This window comes from Heterodontus francisci, chromosome 45 (assembly GCF_036365525.1).
Source record: "Heterodontus francisci isolate sHetFra1 chromosome 45, sHetFra1.hap1, whole genome shotgun sequence".
In the NCBI taxonomy this organism is placed as follows: domain Eukaryota; kingdom Metazoa; phylum Chordata; class Chondrichthyes; order Heterodontiformes; family Heterodontidae; genus Heterodontus; species Heterodontus francisci.
The window spans coordinates 12,790,962-12,809,826 of record NC_090415.1 but is presented as its reverse complement, the minus strand read 5'-3'; the positions used below and the strand labels follow the sequence as shown (position 1 = coordinate 12,809,826).

The 18,865-nt window shown below is 44.9% G+C and overlaps 4 protein-coding genes across 4 annotated transcripts; 2 read left to right on the top strand and 2 right to left on the bottom strand.

Annotated features, from left to right (window-relative positions):
- Positions 1-475: 475 nt before the first annotated feature.
- LOC137356346 (histone H2B 5-like) lies at positions 476-880 on the top strand. Its single transcript, XM_068022230.1, has one exon. The coding sequence runs from the start codon at positions 478-480 to the stop codon at positions 856-858; it is 381 nt and encodes a 126-aa protein (XP_067878331.1). The 5' UTR covers positions 476-477; the 3' UTR covers positions 859-880.
- Positions 881-1,372: 492 nt separating this feature from the next.
- LOC137356404 (histone H2A-like) lies at positions 1,373-3,390 on the top strand. Its single transcript, XM_068022292.1, has 2 exons — positions 1,373-1,732; positions 3,160-3,390. Exons 1-2 carry the CDS (start codon positions 1,373-1,375, stop codon positions 3,388-3,390), a joined length of 591 nt encoding a protein of 196 aa, XP_067878393.1.
- A 149-nt stretch (positions 3,391-3,539) lies between these two features.
- On the bottom strand, positions 3,540-3,885 carry LOC137356226 (histone H4). The gene has a single exon (XM_068022099.1). The coding sequence runs from the start codon at positions 3,877-3,879 to the stop codon at positions 3,568-3,570; it is 312 nt and encodes a 103-aa protein (XP_067878200.1). The 5' UTR covers positions 3,880-3,885; the 3' UTR covers positions 3,540-3,567.
- Positions 3,886-4,542: 657 nt separating this feature from the next.
- LOC137356403 (histone H1-like) lies at positions 4,543-5,360 on the bottom strand. Its single transcript, XM_068022291.1, has one exon. The coding sequence runs from the start codon at positions 5,358-5,360 to the stop codon at positions 4,647-4,649; it is 714 nt and encodes a 237-aa protein (XP_067878392.1). The 3' UTR covers positions 4,543-4,646.
- Positions 5,361-18,865: the final 13,505 nt, after the last annotated feature.

Sequence of the window (18,865 nt, the reverse complement as noted above, 5' to 3'; positions counted from 1 at the left end):
TTGGTTACTTTAGATATCCAATCAGACAGATTTAGCTTTTAGTTTTAGAGATACAGCACTGAAACAGGCCCTTCGGCCCACCGAGTCTGTGCCAACCATCAACCACCCATTTATACTAATCCTTCACTAATTCCATATTCCTACCACATCCTCACCTATTTTTATAATGGCCAATTAACCTATCAACCAGCATGTGGGAGGAAACCGGAGCACCTGGAGGAAAACCACGCAGACACAGGGAGAACTTGCAAACTCCACACAGGCAGTGCCGGGAATTGAACTCGGGTCACTGGAGCTGTGAGGCTGCGGAGCGAACCACTGTGCCGCCCAACATCAGGCAGTGACATCATTGTAAACCAGCCAATCATGAGCATCGTCTTCTGCCATCCTTCATTAGCATAGGGTTCTGGGGATGTCTATAAAATGCGAGCTTGGAGCGAAATTTCGGTTATTCTGTGTCTGAAGTTGATCGTGATCATGGTTGACGAGAAGAAAACTGCAGCATCTTCCAAGAAGGGCGCCAAGAAAGTTCAGAAGAAGGCGCCAACAAAGGGCAGCAAGAAACGGAGAAAATCCAGGAGAGAAAGTTACTCCATCTACGTGTACAAAGTGATGAAGCAGGTTCACCCTGACACCGGCATCTCCTCCAAGGCCATGAGCATCATGAATTCGTTTGTGAATGATATTTTCGAGCGAATCGCGGGTGAGGCTTCCCGCCTGGCCCATTACAACAAACGCAGCACCATCAGCTCCCGGGAGATCCAGACCGCCGTGCGCCTGCTGCTGCCCGGGGAGCTGGCCAAACACGCCGTGTCGGAAGGTACAAAGGCGGTCACCAAGTACACCAGCTCCAAGTAAATATCCGCAATGGACTGAAACACACCCAAAACACAAAAAGGCTCTTTTAAGAGCCACCCACAACTTCTCTGAAATAGCTACAACATCATCATGATTATCGAATTCTTTTTATGTTAATACGAATACTCTGCAAATATTTGATGGCGGTTGTAAATCTCTGTTTAAATCCGGTCAATTTAAAGATGTTCTCAGTTACTTGGTTGCCGTGTTGAAGATTGACTATATTTACGAATAAGTACATTTGTTTTACAAATATATTGGCGGGCTTTTCAAATGTGAAATATCGTTGGGAGCCTGACCATTTCGCGCTCTTATTTTCCGCTCTCAACTCACTGTCTTCTTGTGATTGGTGAATTGAGCAGCTCTCTGATTGGTTACATATACAGCACAATGACACCGAGTGCTGACAGACCAATCAGCAGTGTCCCCAACACCATTCCTCCAGAAGGTACAAGGAGGAGGAATGTGGGCGGATCTCAGCATTCTTCGTGAAAGTGTTTGTGAGATTGTGGCAATGTCTGGAAGAGGGAAGACCAGTGGTAAATCTCGGGCCAAACCCAAGTCTCGCTCCTCCCGGGCTGGATTGCAGTTCCCTGTGGGCCGTGTTCACCGCCACCTCAGAAAGGGGAACTATGCTGAGCGGGTGGGTGCCGGAGCCCCGGTCTATCTGGCTGCTGTGCTCGAGTATCTGACAGCTGAAATCCTCGAGCTGGCCGGCAACGCGGCCCGGGACAACAAGAAGAGCCGTATCATCCCCAGACACCTGCAGCTGGCCGTCCGCAACGACGAGGAGCTGAACAAGCTGTTGGGAGGGGTGACCATCGCTCAGGGCGGGGTGCTGCCTAATATCCAGGCCGTGCTGCTGCCCAAGAAAACCAGCGCTCCGAGCACGAAGGGCAAGTGAAGCGGCCTGACTTGAATCTGTGAACCCAAAGGCTCTTTTCAGAGCCACCCACTTTATCTGTGAAAGGGCTGGTTACTGTCTGAGAGACTGTAATATTACACTGTTATCATTGTTTTGTGTTGGAATGAAGTGTACTGGATTTTGGTATTTAGTTGCTCATCAGATGAAATACATTCTAATTCCCTCAGACCCTATTGGAAAGGCACTTTTACCATTCTACCCTTTATGTACCACAAACATTTGTTCAGTCCTAAAACGATCGCCGGTCTATTAAAATGCGCTGTGCACATTGGTATCGCTACTGCAGATCTTACAACTGCCACGTCATGAAATCTCCAGTTGCCGGAGACGGACAATATAATGTGTGTCTCCCGGCTTTGACTAAATATGTGGTTAAAACCTTCTGAGACGTTTATGTGCTGGAATGAACAAGAGATCACAACTCTTTCTTTTGTCCATTTGGTGGCTCTTAAAAGAGCCGTTGTGGTATTTGATGCCGAACTCAGTTCAGGGCAGGGTCAGTTTAGGCTCGCTCCCCGCGGATGCGGCGTGCCAGCTGGATGTCTTTGGGCATGATGGTGACTCGCTTGGCGTGGATGGCGCACAGGTTGGTGTCCTCAAAGAGCCCCACCAGGTAAGCCTCGCTGGCCTCCTGCAGGGCCATGACGGCAGAGCTCTGGAAGCGCAGGTCTGTCTTGAAGTCCTGTGCGATCTCCCGCACCAGGCGCTGGAAGGGCAGTTTGCGGATGAGCAGCTCGGTGGATTTCTGGTAGCGGCGGATCTCCCTCAGAGCCACAGTGCCGGGTCTGTAACGGTGAGGCTTCTTCACTCCGCCCGTGGCTGGAGCGCTCTTGCGGGCCGCTTTGGTAGCCAGCTGCTTGCGGGGAGCTTTCCCTCCGGTCGATTTGCGCGCTGTCTGCTTGGTTCTGGCCATTATCTCCGGCGACCTTACACAATGTCGTGTTTAATGATGAAGCTGCTCAGGGACTGCCTATTTAAGACAGTCGAAGGACCGCCCTAATGTTGTGATTGGATGAAGCCCCGTCCATCATCCAATTTGAAACGATGGAAAAGGGCGGTGGGAATTGCTGCTCCCTGATTGGTTGAACTGCAACTGAAATTTCATCAATTTCAAAAAGCCCGCCAATTTAAAATTAGCAAACTACTCAAAGCATTCTCTGTGCCAGAGAGAACAACCACGGACCATTCAATCTTTCCTCAGAGCTGCATTTTTTCCAGTCCCGGCAACATCCGGTTGAAATGCAACTGAAATTGAATCAATTTCAAAAAGCCCGCCATTTTCAAATTATAAAGGACGCAAAGATGAAAGAAAACCTAATTTGGCGGAAGCGATTATAAAATCTCAGTGCTTTTAGCGTCATTTTTTTCCGCCCGAGATCCCCCTCTGTGTCTTCCAACACGGTTTGAATAGGGATTCATTCCCTGTTCGGTCTCTGGCGGGAATAAAGCTCCGGCCATTTCTTACTCTAACGGGAGTAAATCCTTTTCTACATCTTTACCGGCAATTCAGGTCGGCAATGGACATTATCAAATGCAATCTTTTAATTCATGACGCGGTTATTAAACATGGAACAGAAGAAGACAGTGAAAAAATGTGCGACACGTAAAGTGACTATAAGAGAATGCAATACTGATCTGATAAAGTCCACATAACATTGGATGAGCTACAACAATTTCACATCCCAAGACATCCCCGCTGCAGTTTCAAGGTCACTTATCTCTATATGAGGTTTTGGGTGGCTCTTATAAGAGCCTTTTGTTTTTGGTAGACAAGGTCGATTTGTTTAGCCGCCGAATCCATAGAGAGTGCGGCCCTGGCGTTTCAGAGCGTACACCACATCCATGGCGGTGACCGTCTTGCGCTTGGCGTGCTCAGTGTAGGTGACCGCATCTCTGATCACATTCTCCAGGAAAACCTTCAGCACCCCGCGGGTCTCCTCGTAGATCAAACCCGAGATGCGCTTCACTCCGCCACGGCGAGCCAGGCGGCGAATTGCTGGCTTGGTGATGCCCTGGATGTTATCACGAAGCACTTTGCGGTGCCGCTTTGCTCCGCCTTTGCCCAGTCCTTTGCCTCCTTTACCTCTTCCTGTCATGACGCTTCTTTACACAAACCTAATTCTGAATGAGAAACGAGCAGTTTCTGCTGCCTTTTTATACAGCCTGCCCCGACCTGACTGAGAAAGAGACAGAGAGCCAGAGGCGTGTCTGGAGGAAACTGAGTGACAGACAGAGCAGAGAAATGTCTTTGATCCTCTCGCTCCGCCTCCCACTTGCTCGAACCGCGAATTCAAGAAAAAACAATTCTCGACATTAGAGCTCAGCATAAAACTTGGAGATTCGGCCTTTATCGCCAATGGTAACAAAAACCGGCGGTCTAAATACGGATCTGTAACAAATAAAAGTTCGTAATACACCCGCCTAAGTGCAGTGCTTCCGATCACAAGTCAACCTGTTTCGGCACACCTCTCCTCCCAGACGGATTGAGCAGTTTACTGAAACCGAACCCCAGCTGAATTATACAAAATCATGTATTGGAGTTTGAGATGTGACGTGGGGTATCTCGCCCGTGTTACTGTGTTACAGGCTGTCACCCTGAAACGAGCATGAACTGAGACTTCACCGAACATATACCCGGGTACAGTGAGGCCCGGACATCCCTGATTTGTTGCAGAGAGTGAGGAAGGGCTGGGTTGAGAGTCACCAGGGAACCTGGATTTACTTCAAATCATTTCTAGGTGAAATGTGCACACGACTGCGGGACAGGGATCATTTGATCGGCGGATCAGCTCTTTCCTGAGAGACGTGGGTGGCTCTGAAAAGAGCCTTTGGGTTCAGATGTCTACAGGTTTCCCGTGCTGTTTCACTTCTTTCCAGGAGCTGCTTTCTGAGCCTTTGCTGCTTTCGGCTTCTTCCCGCCCCTTGATGATTGGACTTTCTTGGGCGGCTTTCCGCCCGTGGCCCTCTTGGTTTTATTGGCATTCTTCGCTGGAGATTTTTTTGGAAGCGTTGCTTTCTTTACCGCCTTCTTTGGTGTTTCCGCCTTCTTGGTGCTCACTTTCCTGGCTGCTGTCTTCTTGCTGCTCACTTTCTTGGCTGCTGTCTTCTTGCTGCTCACTTTCTTGGCGACTATTTTCTTCCCTGGGGATTTCTTGGCTGTTTTCTTTGTTATCTGTTTCTTGGCAGCTGTTTTCTTCACTAAAGATCTCTTGGCTGCTCCTGTCTTAATCTTCTTCACCACATTTCCCTTCTTTTCCTGTTTCGCGATTTTGAAGCTGCCGGACGCCCCCGTGCCCTTCGTCTGCACCAGGAAGTCTTTCGCCACAAGCCGCTTGATACTTTGCTTGATTTGGAACTTGCCCTTCTCCACATCGACACCTTTAACACGCAGAGCCTTCTTTATTGCCTGCAGTGACATCCCACTGCGGACACTGCATTCCGCCACAGTCTTGAGGATCAGCTCGCCCAACTTGGGACCGCATGACCCCTTCCGGGGAGCCGCTTTCTTCTTCTTGGGAGTCTTGACTTGAGCGGCGGCGGCTGGAGGAGCCGTTTCGGCGGCTGCAGTATCGGTCATGTCCAGGACTCTGCACAAAGTCTCTCTGTCAGTCAGAACTGGGTGAGAAATGAAGCTGGTGGTGGCGGCACTGAGCAACTTAAAGGCAGCGAGCGGACGGGGCGGAGACAACCTGCTGTCAGCTCCCGGCTCCTGCTGACTCTCTGTGTTTCTCTCTGGTCCTAAACTCTCCAATTCCACTGAAATTCGGGTATTCCAGAGTCCCAGGCTAGATCCTTCCTGTCTCTGACATCAGAATGTTTGCTGTCACAAAGGTTTCGCTTGAAGTAAAGACTCCATTTTCGACTGAAACCCGTTTCATTGCTGCACTGATGACTCTCAGCCGATCGCTGACATGTTCCATACTTTTCGACTAAAATCTTGAAATCAACAAACAAACAACACTGAATTCCCACTTTGAGGATTAGAAGGGGAGCAAAGTGCTTCTTTGACTGGAAAATCTTGTTATTTTACGCAAGAGGGACTCGGAAATCCGGCGATGAGACCAGACCCACAAACACAGTGGCATTAGACTAACGCGCCCGCCCCTTTAATACACTCTCTTCCACAATATTCACATCCACACAATCTCAGGTCGTTAAATTTAGCATTTCCAGGACAGGATTTCCCCTCCGCTCGGCCTGTGCTGCGGATTCACGGTGGGTATTTGCATTTTCTAGGCTCAGCAAGTGTTAAACACTCTGAGACTGGCGCTGCGAATGTTGTCTGTTTCCCAGATTTGGCGTCAAGAGCCAATCACAGCTTTGAATCTGTTCAAACCAATATCGGCTTTGATGTTATTATATTGATCACACACAAGCATGTTTCCTGACGGTGAAAATACAAATTATGCCCTGTCTGTCCCTACATTCCATCCATATTTTTTTCTAGGTGTCCTAGACATCCCATTCTCAAGGAGAGACGTCCAGTTGCACAATAATCCCACATTCATACACAGTGTTTTTATTTTGTTCCAGGCAGTGACAGGCTGGTTCTCTCCGTGCTTAGATTCAGGACTGAAGACAGATAAACACACCGTCAGATTCGAACATCCGAGCGGAGAAGTGACAGTGACCGTCTCACCTGCGGCACCGGTGGCGTGTTCACTGTTCCAATACCGTACGTCTCTTCAGCGTGTCCATAACACGCTCAATAACTTCATTCCTCTTTCATATACAACAACAGAGCGACAGAGAGAGGGAGAGTGAAAGAGAGAGAGGGGTGAGAGAGGGAGGGAGACAGACCGTTTCAGTCTTACAATTTCCAACTGTGTGTCCCTTTCACACTGAATAACAGTATTTCACCTTCACCTGAATATTCAGAGAGAGAGACTATCAGTACTACAATAGAATGCATACATATAACACTTAGTAACTGTATCTCCAACATAGATACAGCACCAAAGGCAGAGGGAGAGAGACAGCATCAATAGCGAGAAAAAGGCAGAGAGAGAGAAAGATCTGGATTGGGGGAGAGGCTTGGAGGATGGTGAGATAGAGAGATATTTATTCACTTAGAATCATAGAAGCATCGAAATTTTATGGCACAGAAAGAAGCCACTTGGCCCATCGTGTCTGTGCCAGCCGAAAAGAATTCCACCTATTCTAATCCCAGCTGCCAGCATTTGGTCCGTAACCCGCAGATTACGGCACTTGAGATGCATATCCAGACCTCTTTTGTATGAGTTGAAGGTTTATGCCTCAACTACCCTTTCAGGTAGTGAGTTCCAGAACACCGCCACACTTTTTTTCAAATTCATTCATATGATGTGGGTGTTGCTGGCTCGGCCAGCATTTATTGCCCATCCCTCACTGCCCTTGAGGAGGTTGTGGTGAAATGGCTTCTTGAACTGCTGCACTCCATGTGAGGTAGGTACAGCCACAGTGCTGTTAGGAAGGGAGTTCCAGGATTTTGACACAGTGACAGTGAATGAACAGCAATATAATTCTAAGTCAGAATGATGTGTGACTTGGAGCGGAACTTGCAGGTGGTGGTGTTCCCATGCATCAGCTGCCCTTGAGATTCTAGTTGGTTGAGGTCGCGGGTTTGGAAAGTGCTGTCGAAAGAGCCTTGGTTCGTTGCTGCAGTGCATATTGTAAATGTTACACACTGCTCTGATGTGTACCGGTGGTGGCGGGAGTGAATGTTTGTGCATGGGGTGGCAATCAAGTGGGCTGCTTCGTCCTGGCTGGTGTCGAGCTTCTTGAGTGTTGTTGGAGCTGCACACATCCAGGCAAGTGGAGAGTATTCCATCACACTCCAGACTTCTGCCTTGTAAATGGTGGACAGGCTTTGGGGAGTCAGCAGGTTATTTGCTCGTCGCAGGATTCCTATCCTCTCTTGTAGCCACGGTATTTATATGGCTACTCCAGTTCAGTTTCTGGTCAATGGTAGCTCCTGGGATATTGATAGTGGGGGATTTAGCGATGCTAATTGCCATTGAATGTTAAGGGGAGATGGTTAGATTCTCTCTTGTTGGAGATGGTAGTTGCCTGGCACTTGTGTGGCACGAATGTTACTTGCCACTTATCAGCACAAGCCTGGATAATGTCCTGGTCTTGCTGCATTTCTACACGGATTGCTTCAGTAGCTGAGGTGTCACGAATCATGCTGAACATTGGAGAATCATCAGTGAACATCCCCACTTCTGACGTTATGATTGAAGGAAGGTCATTGATGAAGCAGCTGAAGATGGTTGGGCCGAGGACATTACCCTGAGGAACTCCTGCAGTGAAGTCCTGGAGCTGAGATGATTGACCTCGAACAACCACAACCATCTTCCTTTGCACTAGGTATGACTCCAGCCAGCGGAGAGTTTTCCCACTGATTCCCATTGACCCCAGTTTTGCAAGGGTTCCTTGATGCCATAGTCGGTCAAATGCTGCCTTGATGTCAAGGGCAGTCACTTTCTCTTCACTTCTTGAATTCAGCTCTTTTGTCCATGTTTGAACTCCGGCTGTAATGTGGTCAGGAGCTGATTGGCACTGGCGCAATCCCAACTGAGCGTCACTGAGCAGGTTATTACAAAGCAAATGCCGTTTGATGGCACTGTTGATGACATCTTCCATCACTTTTATGATGATTGAGAGTAGGCTGATTGTCCAGCTTGGACATGACCTGCTTTTGGTGTCAAAGACATACTTGGGGAATATTCCACATTGTCAGGTACATGCCAATGTTGTAGCTGTACTGGAACAACTTGGCTAGGGGCAGATCAAGTTCTGGAGAATAGGTCTTCAGAACTATTGCCAGAACATTGTTGGAGCCCAGAGCCTTTGCAGTCTCCAGTGCCTTTAGTCGTTACTTGATGTCACACGGAGTGAATCGAAATAGCTGATGCATTCAGGAGGAGTCCGAGATGAATCATCAACTCGGCACCTCGAGCGAAGATTGTTGCAAATGCTTCAACCTTATCTTTCACACTGATGTGTTGGGCTCCCTCATCATTGAAGATGGGGATATTTGTGGAGCCACCTCCTTCAGTTAGTCTTTTAATTGTGCACCACCATTCATGGCTGGATGTGACAAGACTGCAGAGCTTAGATCTGATCTGTTGGTTATGAGATCACTTGACTCTGTCTATCGCATGCTGCTTACACAATTTGGCCCCCAAATAATCCTGTGTTGTAGCTTCCCCAGGTTGACACCTCATTTTGAGGTATGCCGGGTGCTGCTCCTGGCATGCCCTGCTGTACTCTTCATTGAACCACGTTTGGTCACCTGCCTTGATGGTAATGGTAGAGTGGGGGATATGCCGGGCCATGAGATTACAGATTGCAGTTGAGTACAATTCTGCTGCTGTTGGTAACTCGATCCTCATGTACGAACATACGAATTATGATCAGGAGTAGGCCACTCGGTCCTTCGAGCCTGCTCTGCCATGCCATTCAATAAGTTTTTGTCTCTACTGATTACTTCACATTTCCAGCACCCCCCGGTAATCCTCCACTCCCTTGTTCGTCAAGAAACTATTTACACTGCCTTAAAAATATTCAAAGACTCTGCTTATATCGCCTTTTGAGGATGAGAATTCCAAAGGCTCACGACCCTCCGAAAGAAAATAAAAATCTCCTTATCTCTGTCATAAATTTGCGACCCCTTATTTTTAAACAGTGACCCCTAGTTATAGATTCTCCCACAAGGGGAAACATCCTTTCCACATCCACCCTGTCAAGACCCCTCAGGATCTTATATGTTTCAATCAAGTCACATCTTACTCTAAATTCCAGTGGATACAAGCCTAGCTTGTCCAATCCTTCCTCGTAAGACAGCCCGTCCATTCCAGGCATTAGCCTCGTGAACCTTCTCTGTACTGCCTCCAATGCATTTACACCATTCCTTAAATAAGGAGACCAGTACTGTATACATTAATCCGAATGGCCCACAGACCCTCATGGATGCCTTTCTAAGTGACAGTTTATCCTGTCTCTCAGAATGATTCCAATATTTTGCTCACTACTGAGGTTAGACTGACTGAACTGTAATTATTGAGTTGCAGGCTGAAATGTCAGATTCGTTTTATCTCGAAAGATCCACCCGGGGAGACCGACGATACAAACTTATCTCTCACTTATATGGTGCCACAAGCAGCCACATTATTAATCTCACAATCTGAGGACGTGTCCGAAAGTGAGTCACACAATGTCCCAAATGTAACTTTTTTTCTGCCCTGTTGAGGTCTCTGCAATGTTTCAGCTCGAACCGTTCGCTCTGACACTCAGTGACAGACATTTTCAATGTGATTACATGAATCTAGGACTGTTATTGTCAGATATTAAATCCTGCGCGATCCCAGCAAACACACCGACTCCCTCCAAGGATTGCTTTGAGAAACTGGGCAAACATACTGCAGAGAATAATCTCAAATTGAACTTTATAAAGGGGTAATCTCCCAGATGTGAACCTTCTCTATCTTACCCGCAGCCCCTGTTCCATTGCTCACAATGTGATAAAACTGAACTGAATAAAGTTCCAATTGTTTGTATTTTTGTTTTTCAAAGCGTTGCCGAAAGAAGCGCATGCGCGGTAAAGCCCCGCCCACACCTCTGAGAGTTGTTGACCGACTGAGCGCATGCGCTCCCCTGTGCCTGCAAAGCTATTGAACGGCATTTATTCAAAGAGGGGAAAGGGTTTGTTTTTAACAGAGGGAATGGAGATATTACAGTATCGGGGTAAGTCAGCAAACAGCAGTCTCCTTCCAGCAGCACTTTGTTTGGGGAAACTTGTCCGCAATCTGGCTCAGAGATCGTCATTGACTTTGGGGCAAGTTCAGGAGGGTTGCGAGTTGTTTGCAAGAGACAGAGTGAGGCAGGAAGTGATCCGGTAACATGGAGTGAGCGGCGGAAGGCAGAGGCATTTCTTGGGCTGCGTGTGCACTGCGTAAGTGAGACAAAAGGTGAAGAACCTGCTGTTGAAATTCATGGCTGTTTTTATCCTCAAACCTGTAATGCTTGTTCCTGGGTTAGCTCCTATTTCACGCTGTTTGTTGTTATTGACAAGTGAATAGTGAAAACAGAGCCGGACTGTTGGCATTTATTGCAAGGGGGATGGAATATAAACGTCAGTTGTTGGTGAGACCTCACCTGGATTACCGGATACAGTTGTGGTCTCCTTCGCATTGGATGCAGTTCAGGCAAGGTTCGTTCGGTTGCTTCCTGTGATGAAGAGGTTACGTTATGAGGAAAAGGTTGAGCAGGTTGTGTTACACTCATTGGAGTTTGTAATAATCAGAGCTAATCTTATAGAAAAATGTAAAATTCTGAGGGGTCTTGACAGAGTAGATGCTGAGAAGATACCTCCCCTCGAGGGAATCAAGAACCACGCCGCACAGTTTCAGAATAAGGGGTCTCCCATTTCAGACGGAGGTAAGGAAGAATTTCTTCTCTCAAAGCGTCATTAATCTATGGAATTTTCTACCCCTGAGAGAAGTGGAGGCTGGATGATTAAATATATTCAAGGATGAGTTAATTTTTTGATCTACAAGGGAGTAATGGGTTTTTAGCCAGGCAGGATAATGGAGCTGAAGCCAAGATCAAATCAGACATGATTTTATTGAATGGTGGATCAGGCTGGAGAGGCTGAATGGCTGACTCCTGCTCCTAGTTCTTAGGTTATTACATTATAATGCCAGATGGAAATAGAAACCTGACCTGCACAAATATCCCTGCTCCATCAGGTCGTCCCAACCTTGGAGCAGTGTAGATGTTGGCTTGTTTCTGGATGTCCCAAAATTGCTGTGAAACTGCCAAGACATCTCGTCAGCAGATGCTGAGAGCTGCAGTGGAATCAGACAGTGATATTCTTTGTATTTTTGTTTTGCATTTGTGATTAGTCATAATGATTATTAATTGAAATGTTACATTAATCTCTTTTCTAGCTTCCAACTCAACTGCTCGTGACTTACAAGACATAGTTTTCTTCCTTTCTGTCGGTGAATAGTTCAAGGGAGCAGAATGAATGTGATGATTCCCAGGCACAAGGGAAAGTGCAGTCGGCTCCTTCCATCACAGACAAGGTACAGTACCACTCCCATAGGCCTTCAGTTCATGGCATTGTCACAAGAAGCAGATGTAGTCAAACTCTCACTGATCCTAAGTTTGGAGACACATTTCCAATCCAGCAATCAAACAAATCAGAAGAGACAGACATTGTATCCAATCCATTCCAAATCAATACTGCTGAAAGTTAGGTAAAGTTCAAAAGCAGAACCCACTATCAGATTAAAAGGCACTCTGTCAATCTCACAAGAGGGTGCATCCTGGAGACAGTGAATCTCACCCTCACATGCCTGAAACTGATGTTGACAAAATAAAAATAAACTCATTCATATAATGTATACAGACAGACACAAAGTGAAATTCACATTTACAAATTATTAAAAAGTTTAAGTCAAGATTAAAACATTCAGCCACAGAAAGGAAACTGACAGTTACAGAGCAGAAAATAAAACCCCTCACAGGCAAGAGACTGTCAGATAGAGAATAAAACCAGAGTCACCTAACAGTGACAGACAGTTACCAGTAACAGCCATGGACACATTGCAGAGACTGAGAAGCACAAAGGAAAATCATTTCTTCAATAACAGAAATTGAAATCTAGGAATAACACACATACTCATGTAATAGACATTGATAACTGCAGACAAAGAAAATATGCTCATACACCTATCAGGAACTGTAATCTGCAGATGAAAACGTACAGTTACAGAACAGAAATCGACAGATTCAGAGAAAGGCCAAATGTCACAGACTAGAGTTTGAAAGACACAGAATAAACCCACACTATCATACCTTGAGGTTTAACCTATCATACAGGTGCAGCTTAAAACTGACACTCACATATCAGAAGACAACTGTGCAAAGTAAAATTCACTCAAGTAACAGAAACTGATAGGTACAGATCAAAAACCAGAATCATATCCCAGAAAATAACAAGTAAAGAATGAAACAACAGTCACATATCAGAATCTGGCAGTTAGTGAAATAAAACCACTTTCATTTTCCATAAACTGACAGGTACAGACTGAAAACTACATTCATATACAATCAATGGACAGGTACAGATTTAATCCCTCATTCACTTAACAGAAGCAAACAGATATAGGGTAAAGCATGGACTCAAATTCCAAAGATTGAAAGATCCAGAATAAACTCACATTCACATACCAGCAACTGACAGGGAAAGAGTAAATTCTTCCCACATTTCGCAAAGTAACTGGTACAGAATAAATGCCACCCTCACATATGAGAAACCGGCAGAAACAGATTGTAAAAAGACTTGCATAGGAGAAATCAACAGGTTCACATTAAAATCTACATTCACATATCAGAAATTAGGAGATACAGTATAAATGCCACATTTACCTACCAGAGACTGACTGACACAGTGTGAAATCCATAGTGAATTGCAAGAAGTTAACAGAGAGTGAAAGTCTCTCATCCATAACAGACACTGACAGGTACAAAGTAAACCTTTCAATTGCACTTCAGACACTGATAGATACAGAACAACACACACATAATTAAGAAGATTCATATACCAGATACTGACAGATACAGGCTAAAACTCACACACAGAGAAAAAAAACTGACAGGTTCAGAATAAAATTGGCAGTCACATTTCAGAGAATGACAATGTACAAAGTAAACCTCACAGCCAGTGTCAGAAACTGGCATGTACAGATTAAAAATCGCATTCACATCCGAGAGCGTGGAGAGATGTGGTGTAAAATCCACACTGAAACTCTTACTCTTATACCAGACAGGGACAGGTTCAAGGCCTCAGCTACACATGAGACATTTAAGGGCACAGGTTAAACCTTAAATTGGCATACTGGACAATCAAAGATAAAGTGTGAACCCCCACTCATATACACAAGAATGTAATATTGTGTCAAATCCACAATCACATACCATATACTGATGGGGACAAGGTACAAGACAGATACGCATACACCAGAAGCTGTAAGGTACAGAATAAGACATTTCTCACATAAAACAAACTGACAGGTACAGATAAAGCCACATTCAAAAACTGAAACTGACAGAGGTAAATTGTAGACCAGGGAGTGAGATATACAGTGAAACTTACACCCGCCAAGACTGGTGTGGGAGAAGTGAGGATCGCTTCGTCGGGCACTGGCACCAGTACTAGGGAAAGTGGAGGCTGTACCATTTGGACAGTCTACACCTGAACCAAGCTGGGACCAGTGTTCGAGAAAACCATATAACTAGGGATGTAGAGAGGTACTTGATCTAAACAAAGTGGTAGAGTCATCAAGCTTTAGTAGATGTAACAAATCAAGGGGTAGAGTCAAGGTGGGAGAACACAATAGTAATATGGGAAATGAAGGCCAAAGAATGGCAGGAAGGGGCAGAGAAAAATAACCTAAGAGCAGACGAACAGTCAACACTAGATGTGACAAAGATAACAAAAAGATAACACCAAAGGCTCTTTATGTGAATGCATGTAGAATTCATAACAAAGTAGAGAAACTGATAGCACACGCTGAAGTAAATAAATATGATCTAATAGTCATTATGGAGACATGGCTGCAGGATGACAAGGATTAGGTCCTCAATATTGAGGGATATGTAACATTCAAGAAGAACAGGAAGCTAGGTAAAGGTGGAGAGCTGGCACTGTTAATCAAGGATCGTATTGGTGCAATTGTTAGACATGACCTTGGTTCAGGAGATCAGGATGTAGAATCGGTTTGAGTGGAGATGAGGAATAGTCGGGGGAAAGAGGCACCAGTCGGAACAGTCTACAGGCCCCCAGACAGTAATCACAATTTAGGATGAAGGATACAAGAATATCTATTGGGTGCTTGTGATAATGAGATGGAAAGAATCACAGGTGTTTTTAAACAACACAGTGGTGCAGTGGTTAGCACCGCAGCCTCACAGCTCCAGCGACCCAGGTCCAATTCTGGGTACTGCCTGTGCGGAGTTTACAAGTTCTCCCTGTGACTCTGTGGGTTTTCACCGGGTGCTCCAGTTTCCTCCCACAGCCAAAGGCTTGCAGGTTGATAGGTAAATTGGCTATTATAAATTGCCCCGAGTTTCGGTAGGTGATAGGAGAATTGAGGAAAGGTGGGGATGGGGTAGGAATATGGGATTAATGTAGGATTAGTCTAAATGGGTGGTTGATGGTTGGCACAGACTCGATGGACTGAAGGGCCTGTTTCAGTGCTGTATGTCTGAAGTAAATAATTATAAACTGGAAAGAATGAGATTGGTAATAGAAGCCTGTATGAGGAGTTCATAGAGTGCTTTCGAGATAGTTTCTTCCAGCAGCATGTTCTAGAACTTGCTCGATTTGGCATTGTGCAATTTGACAGGATTAATTAATGACCTCAGAGGAAATGCACCTCTTGGTAGCAATGATCACAATATGATTGAAGTTTGCATCCAGTTTGAAAGTGAGAGGAGTGGGTCTAAGACTAATATTTTAAGCTTAAATAAGGACAACTATGTGGGCATGAAAGCTGAGCTAGCTGAAGTGAACTGGGATCAATTGATCAATTGAGAAGCAGTGGCAGACATTTAAGTGGATATTTCAGAATACTTTAAATAAGTATATCCCTACTGTAAAGAATAATTCCAAGGGGAGGATCCTCCATCCATGGTTGATTAAAGAAGTTAAGGAAGGCATCAACCTGAATGAAAAGACATACAATTGTGCAAAGATGAGTGGTAGGTCAGATGATTGAGTCATTCTGTGCCATTCTATATATTCTGACCAAAGTTTAATCAGGAGCAAAGGAATTAGAGCACGGGAGTAAGCTAGCTAGAAATGTAATAACGGATAGCAAGGGTTTCTGCAGGCATTTGAAAAGGAAAAGTGTAAGTAAAGTGAGTGTTGGTCCTCGAGAGAATGAAAATTGAAAGTTCAAGTTTGGTAATAAGGAAATGGCAGAAGTAATGAACAAAAAAATTGCTTCTCAAACCTGTAATGCTTGTTCCTGGTTTAGCTCTGGTTTCACGCTGTTTGTTGTTATTGAAAAGTGAATAGTGAAAACAGAGCCAGACTTTTGGCATTACCTGCAAGGGGGCTGGAATATAAATTTAGGAAAGTTTTGCTACAAATTTGCAGGGTGTTGGTGAGCCCTTACCTGGAGTAGTGGATACAGTTGTGGTCTCCTTCGTGCATTGGATGCAGTTCAGGCAAGATTCGTTCGGTTGGTTCCTGAGATGAAGAGGCTGTCTTATGAGCAAAAGGTTGAGCAGTTTGTGTTACAAACATTGGAATTAGTAATAATCAGAGCTAATCTTATTGAAAAATGTAAGATTCTGAGGGGTCTTGACAGAGTAGATGCTGAGAAGATATCTCCCCTCCTGAGGGAATCAAGAACCACGTCGCACAGTTTCAGAATAAGGGGTCTACCATGTTAGACAGAGGTAAGGAAGAATTTCTTCTCTCAAAGCATCATTAATCGATGGAATTCTCTGCACCAGAGAGTAGTGGAGGCTGGATTATGAAATATATTCAAGGATGAGTTAAACTTTTGATCTACAAGGGAGGAATGGGCTTTTGGCCAGGCAGGATAATGGAAATGAAGCCAAGATCAAATCAGACATGATTTTATTGAATGGTGGATCAGGCTGGAGAGGCTGAATGGCTGACTCCTGCTCCTAGTTCTTAGGTTATTACATTATAATGCCAGATCTAAATAGAAACCTGACCTGCACAAATATCCCTGCTCCATCAGATCGTTCCAATCTTGGAGCAGTGTAGATGTTGGCTTGTTTCTGGATGTCTCAAAATTGCTGTGAAACTGCCAGGACACCTCGTCAGCAGATGCTGAGAGCTGCAGTGGAATCAGACAGTGATATTCTTTGTATTTTTGGTTCGCCTTTGTGATTAGTCATAAATATTATTAATTGAAATGTTACATTAATCTCTTTTCCAGCTTCCACCTCAACTGATCGTGACTTACAAGACATAGTTTTCTTCCTTACTGTCGGTGAATAGTTCAAGGGAGCAGAATGAATGTGATGATTCCCAGGCACAAGGGCAAGTGCAGTCGGCTCCTTCCATCACAAGGTACAGTACCACTCCCATAGGCCTTCAGTTCATGTCATTGTCACAAGAAGCAGATGTAGTCAAAGTTTCACTGATCCTAAGTTTAGAGACACATTTCCAATTCAGCAATCAAACAAATCAGAAGAGACAGACATTGTATCCAATCCATTCCAAATCAATACTGCTGAAAGTTGGTAAAGTTCAAAAGCAGAACCCACGATCAGATTAAAAGGCACTCTGTCAATTTCACAAGAGGGACGCATTCTGGAGACAGTGAATCTCACCCTCACATACCTGAAACTGATGTTTAGTTAGTTAGAGATACAGCACTGAAACGGGCCCTTCGGCCCACAGAGTCTGTGCCGACCATCAACCACACATTTATACTAATCCTACAGTAATTCCAACCACATCCCTACCTGTCACTATATTTCCCTACCACCGACCGATACCAGGGACAATTTATAATGGTCAATTTACTTATCAACCTGCAAGTCTTTGGCATGTGGGAGGAAACCGGAGCACCCGGAGAAAACCCACGCAGACACAGGGAGAAGTTGCAAACTCCACTCAGACAGTACCCAGAATTGAACCCGGGTTGCTGGAGCTGTGAGGCTGCGGTGCTAACCACATTCAGATAATGTACACAGACAGACACAGAGTGAAATTCACATTTACAAATTATTAAAGAGTTTAAGTAAAGATTAAAACCTCCAGCCATTGAAGGGAAACTGACAGCTACAGAGAAGAAAATAAAACCACTCACAGGTAAGAGACTGTCAGATAGAGAATCACACCAGAGTCACTTAACAGAGACAGACAGTTACCATGTAGAACCCATGGACACATTGCAGAGACTGAGATGTTCAAAGGAAAAGCAATTCTTCAATGCTAGAAATTGAAAGATAGGAACAACACACATCCTCATGTAGTCGACGTTGATCGCTGCAGAAAAAAAGAAAATGTGCTCACACACCTATCAGGAACTGTAAGTTGCAGATTAAAACTTACAGTTACAGAGCTGAAATCGACAGATTCAGAAAAAGGCCCCATGTCACACACTAGAGTTTGAAAGATACAGAATAAACCCACACTTTCATACCTTAACTTTACGGGTCCAGCTTAAAACTGACACTCACATACCAGAAGACGGCGCAGTGGTTAGCACCGCAGCCTCACAGCTCCAGCGACCCGCGTTCAATTTTGGGTACTGCCTGTGTGGAGTTTGCAAGTTCTTCCTGTGTCTGCGTGGGTTTCCTCCGGGTGCTCCGGTTTCCTCCCACATGCCAAAGACTTGCAGGTTGATAGGTAATTTGGCCATGATAAATTGCCCCTAGTATAGGTCGGTGGTAGGGAAATATAGGGACAGGTGGGGATGTGGTAGGAATATGGAATTAGTGTAGGATTAGTATAAATGGGTGGTTGATGGTTGGTGGGCCGAAGGGCCTGTTTCAGTGCGGTATATCTAAATCTAAATCGAAATCTAAAAAGACAACTGGTGCAAAGTAAAACTCACTCAAGTAATAGAAACTGACAGATACAGATCAAAAACTACAATCATATCCCAGAAAATAACAAACATTAAAAGATCTAGAATAAACCCACATTCACAAACCAGCAACTGACAGAGAAAGATTAAAACCTTCTCACAATTCAGACAGTAACAGGTACTGAATAAATGCCACCCTCACATAAGAGAAACTGGCAGAAACAGATTTTAGCCCAGACTCTCATAGGAGAAACCAACAGGTACACATTAATATCTACATTCACATATCAGAAATTAGGAGATACAGTATAAATGCTGCACTTAACTACCAGAGACTGACAGACACAGAGTGAAATCCATAATGAATTGCAAGAAGTTAACAGTTAGAGAGTGACAGTCTCTCATCCACAACAGACACTGACAGGTACAAAGTAAAACTGACAATTGCACTCCAGACACTGATAGATACAGATCAACACACACATAATTAAGAAGATTCATATATCAGACA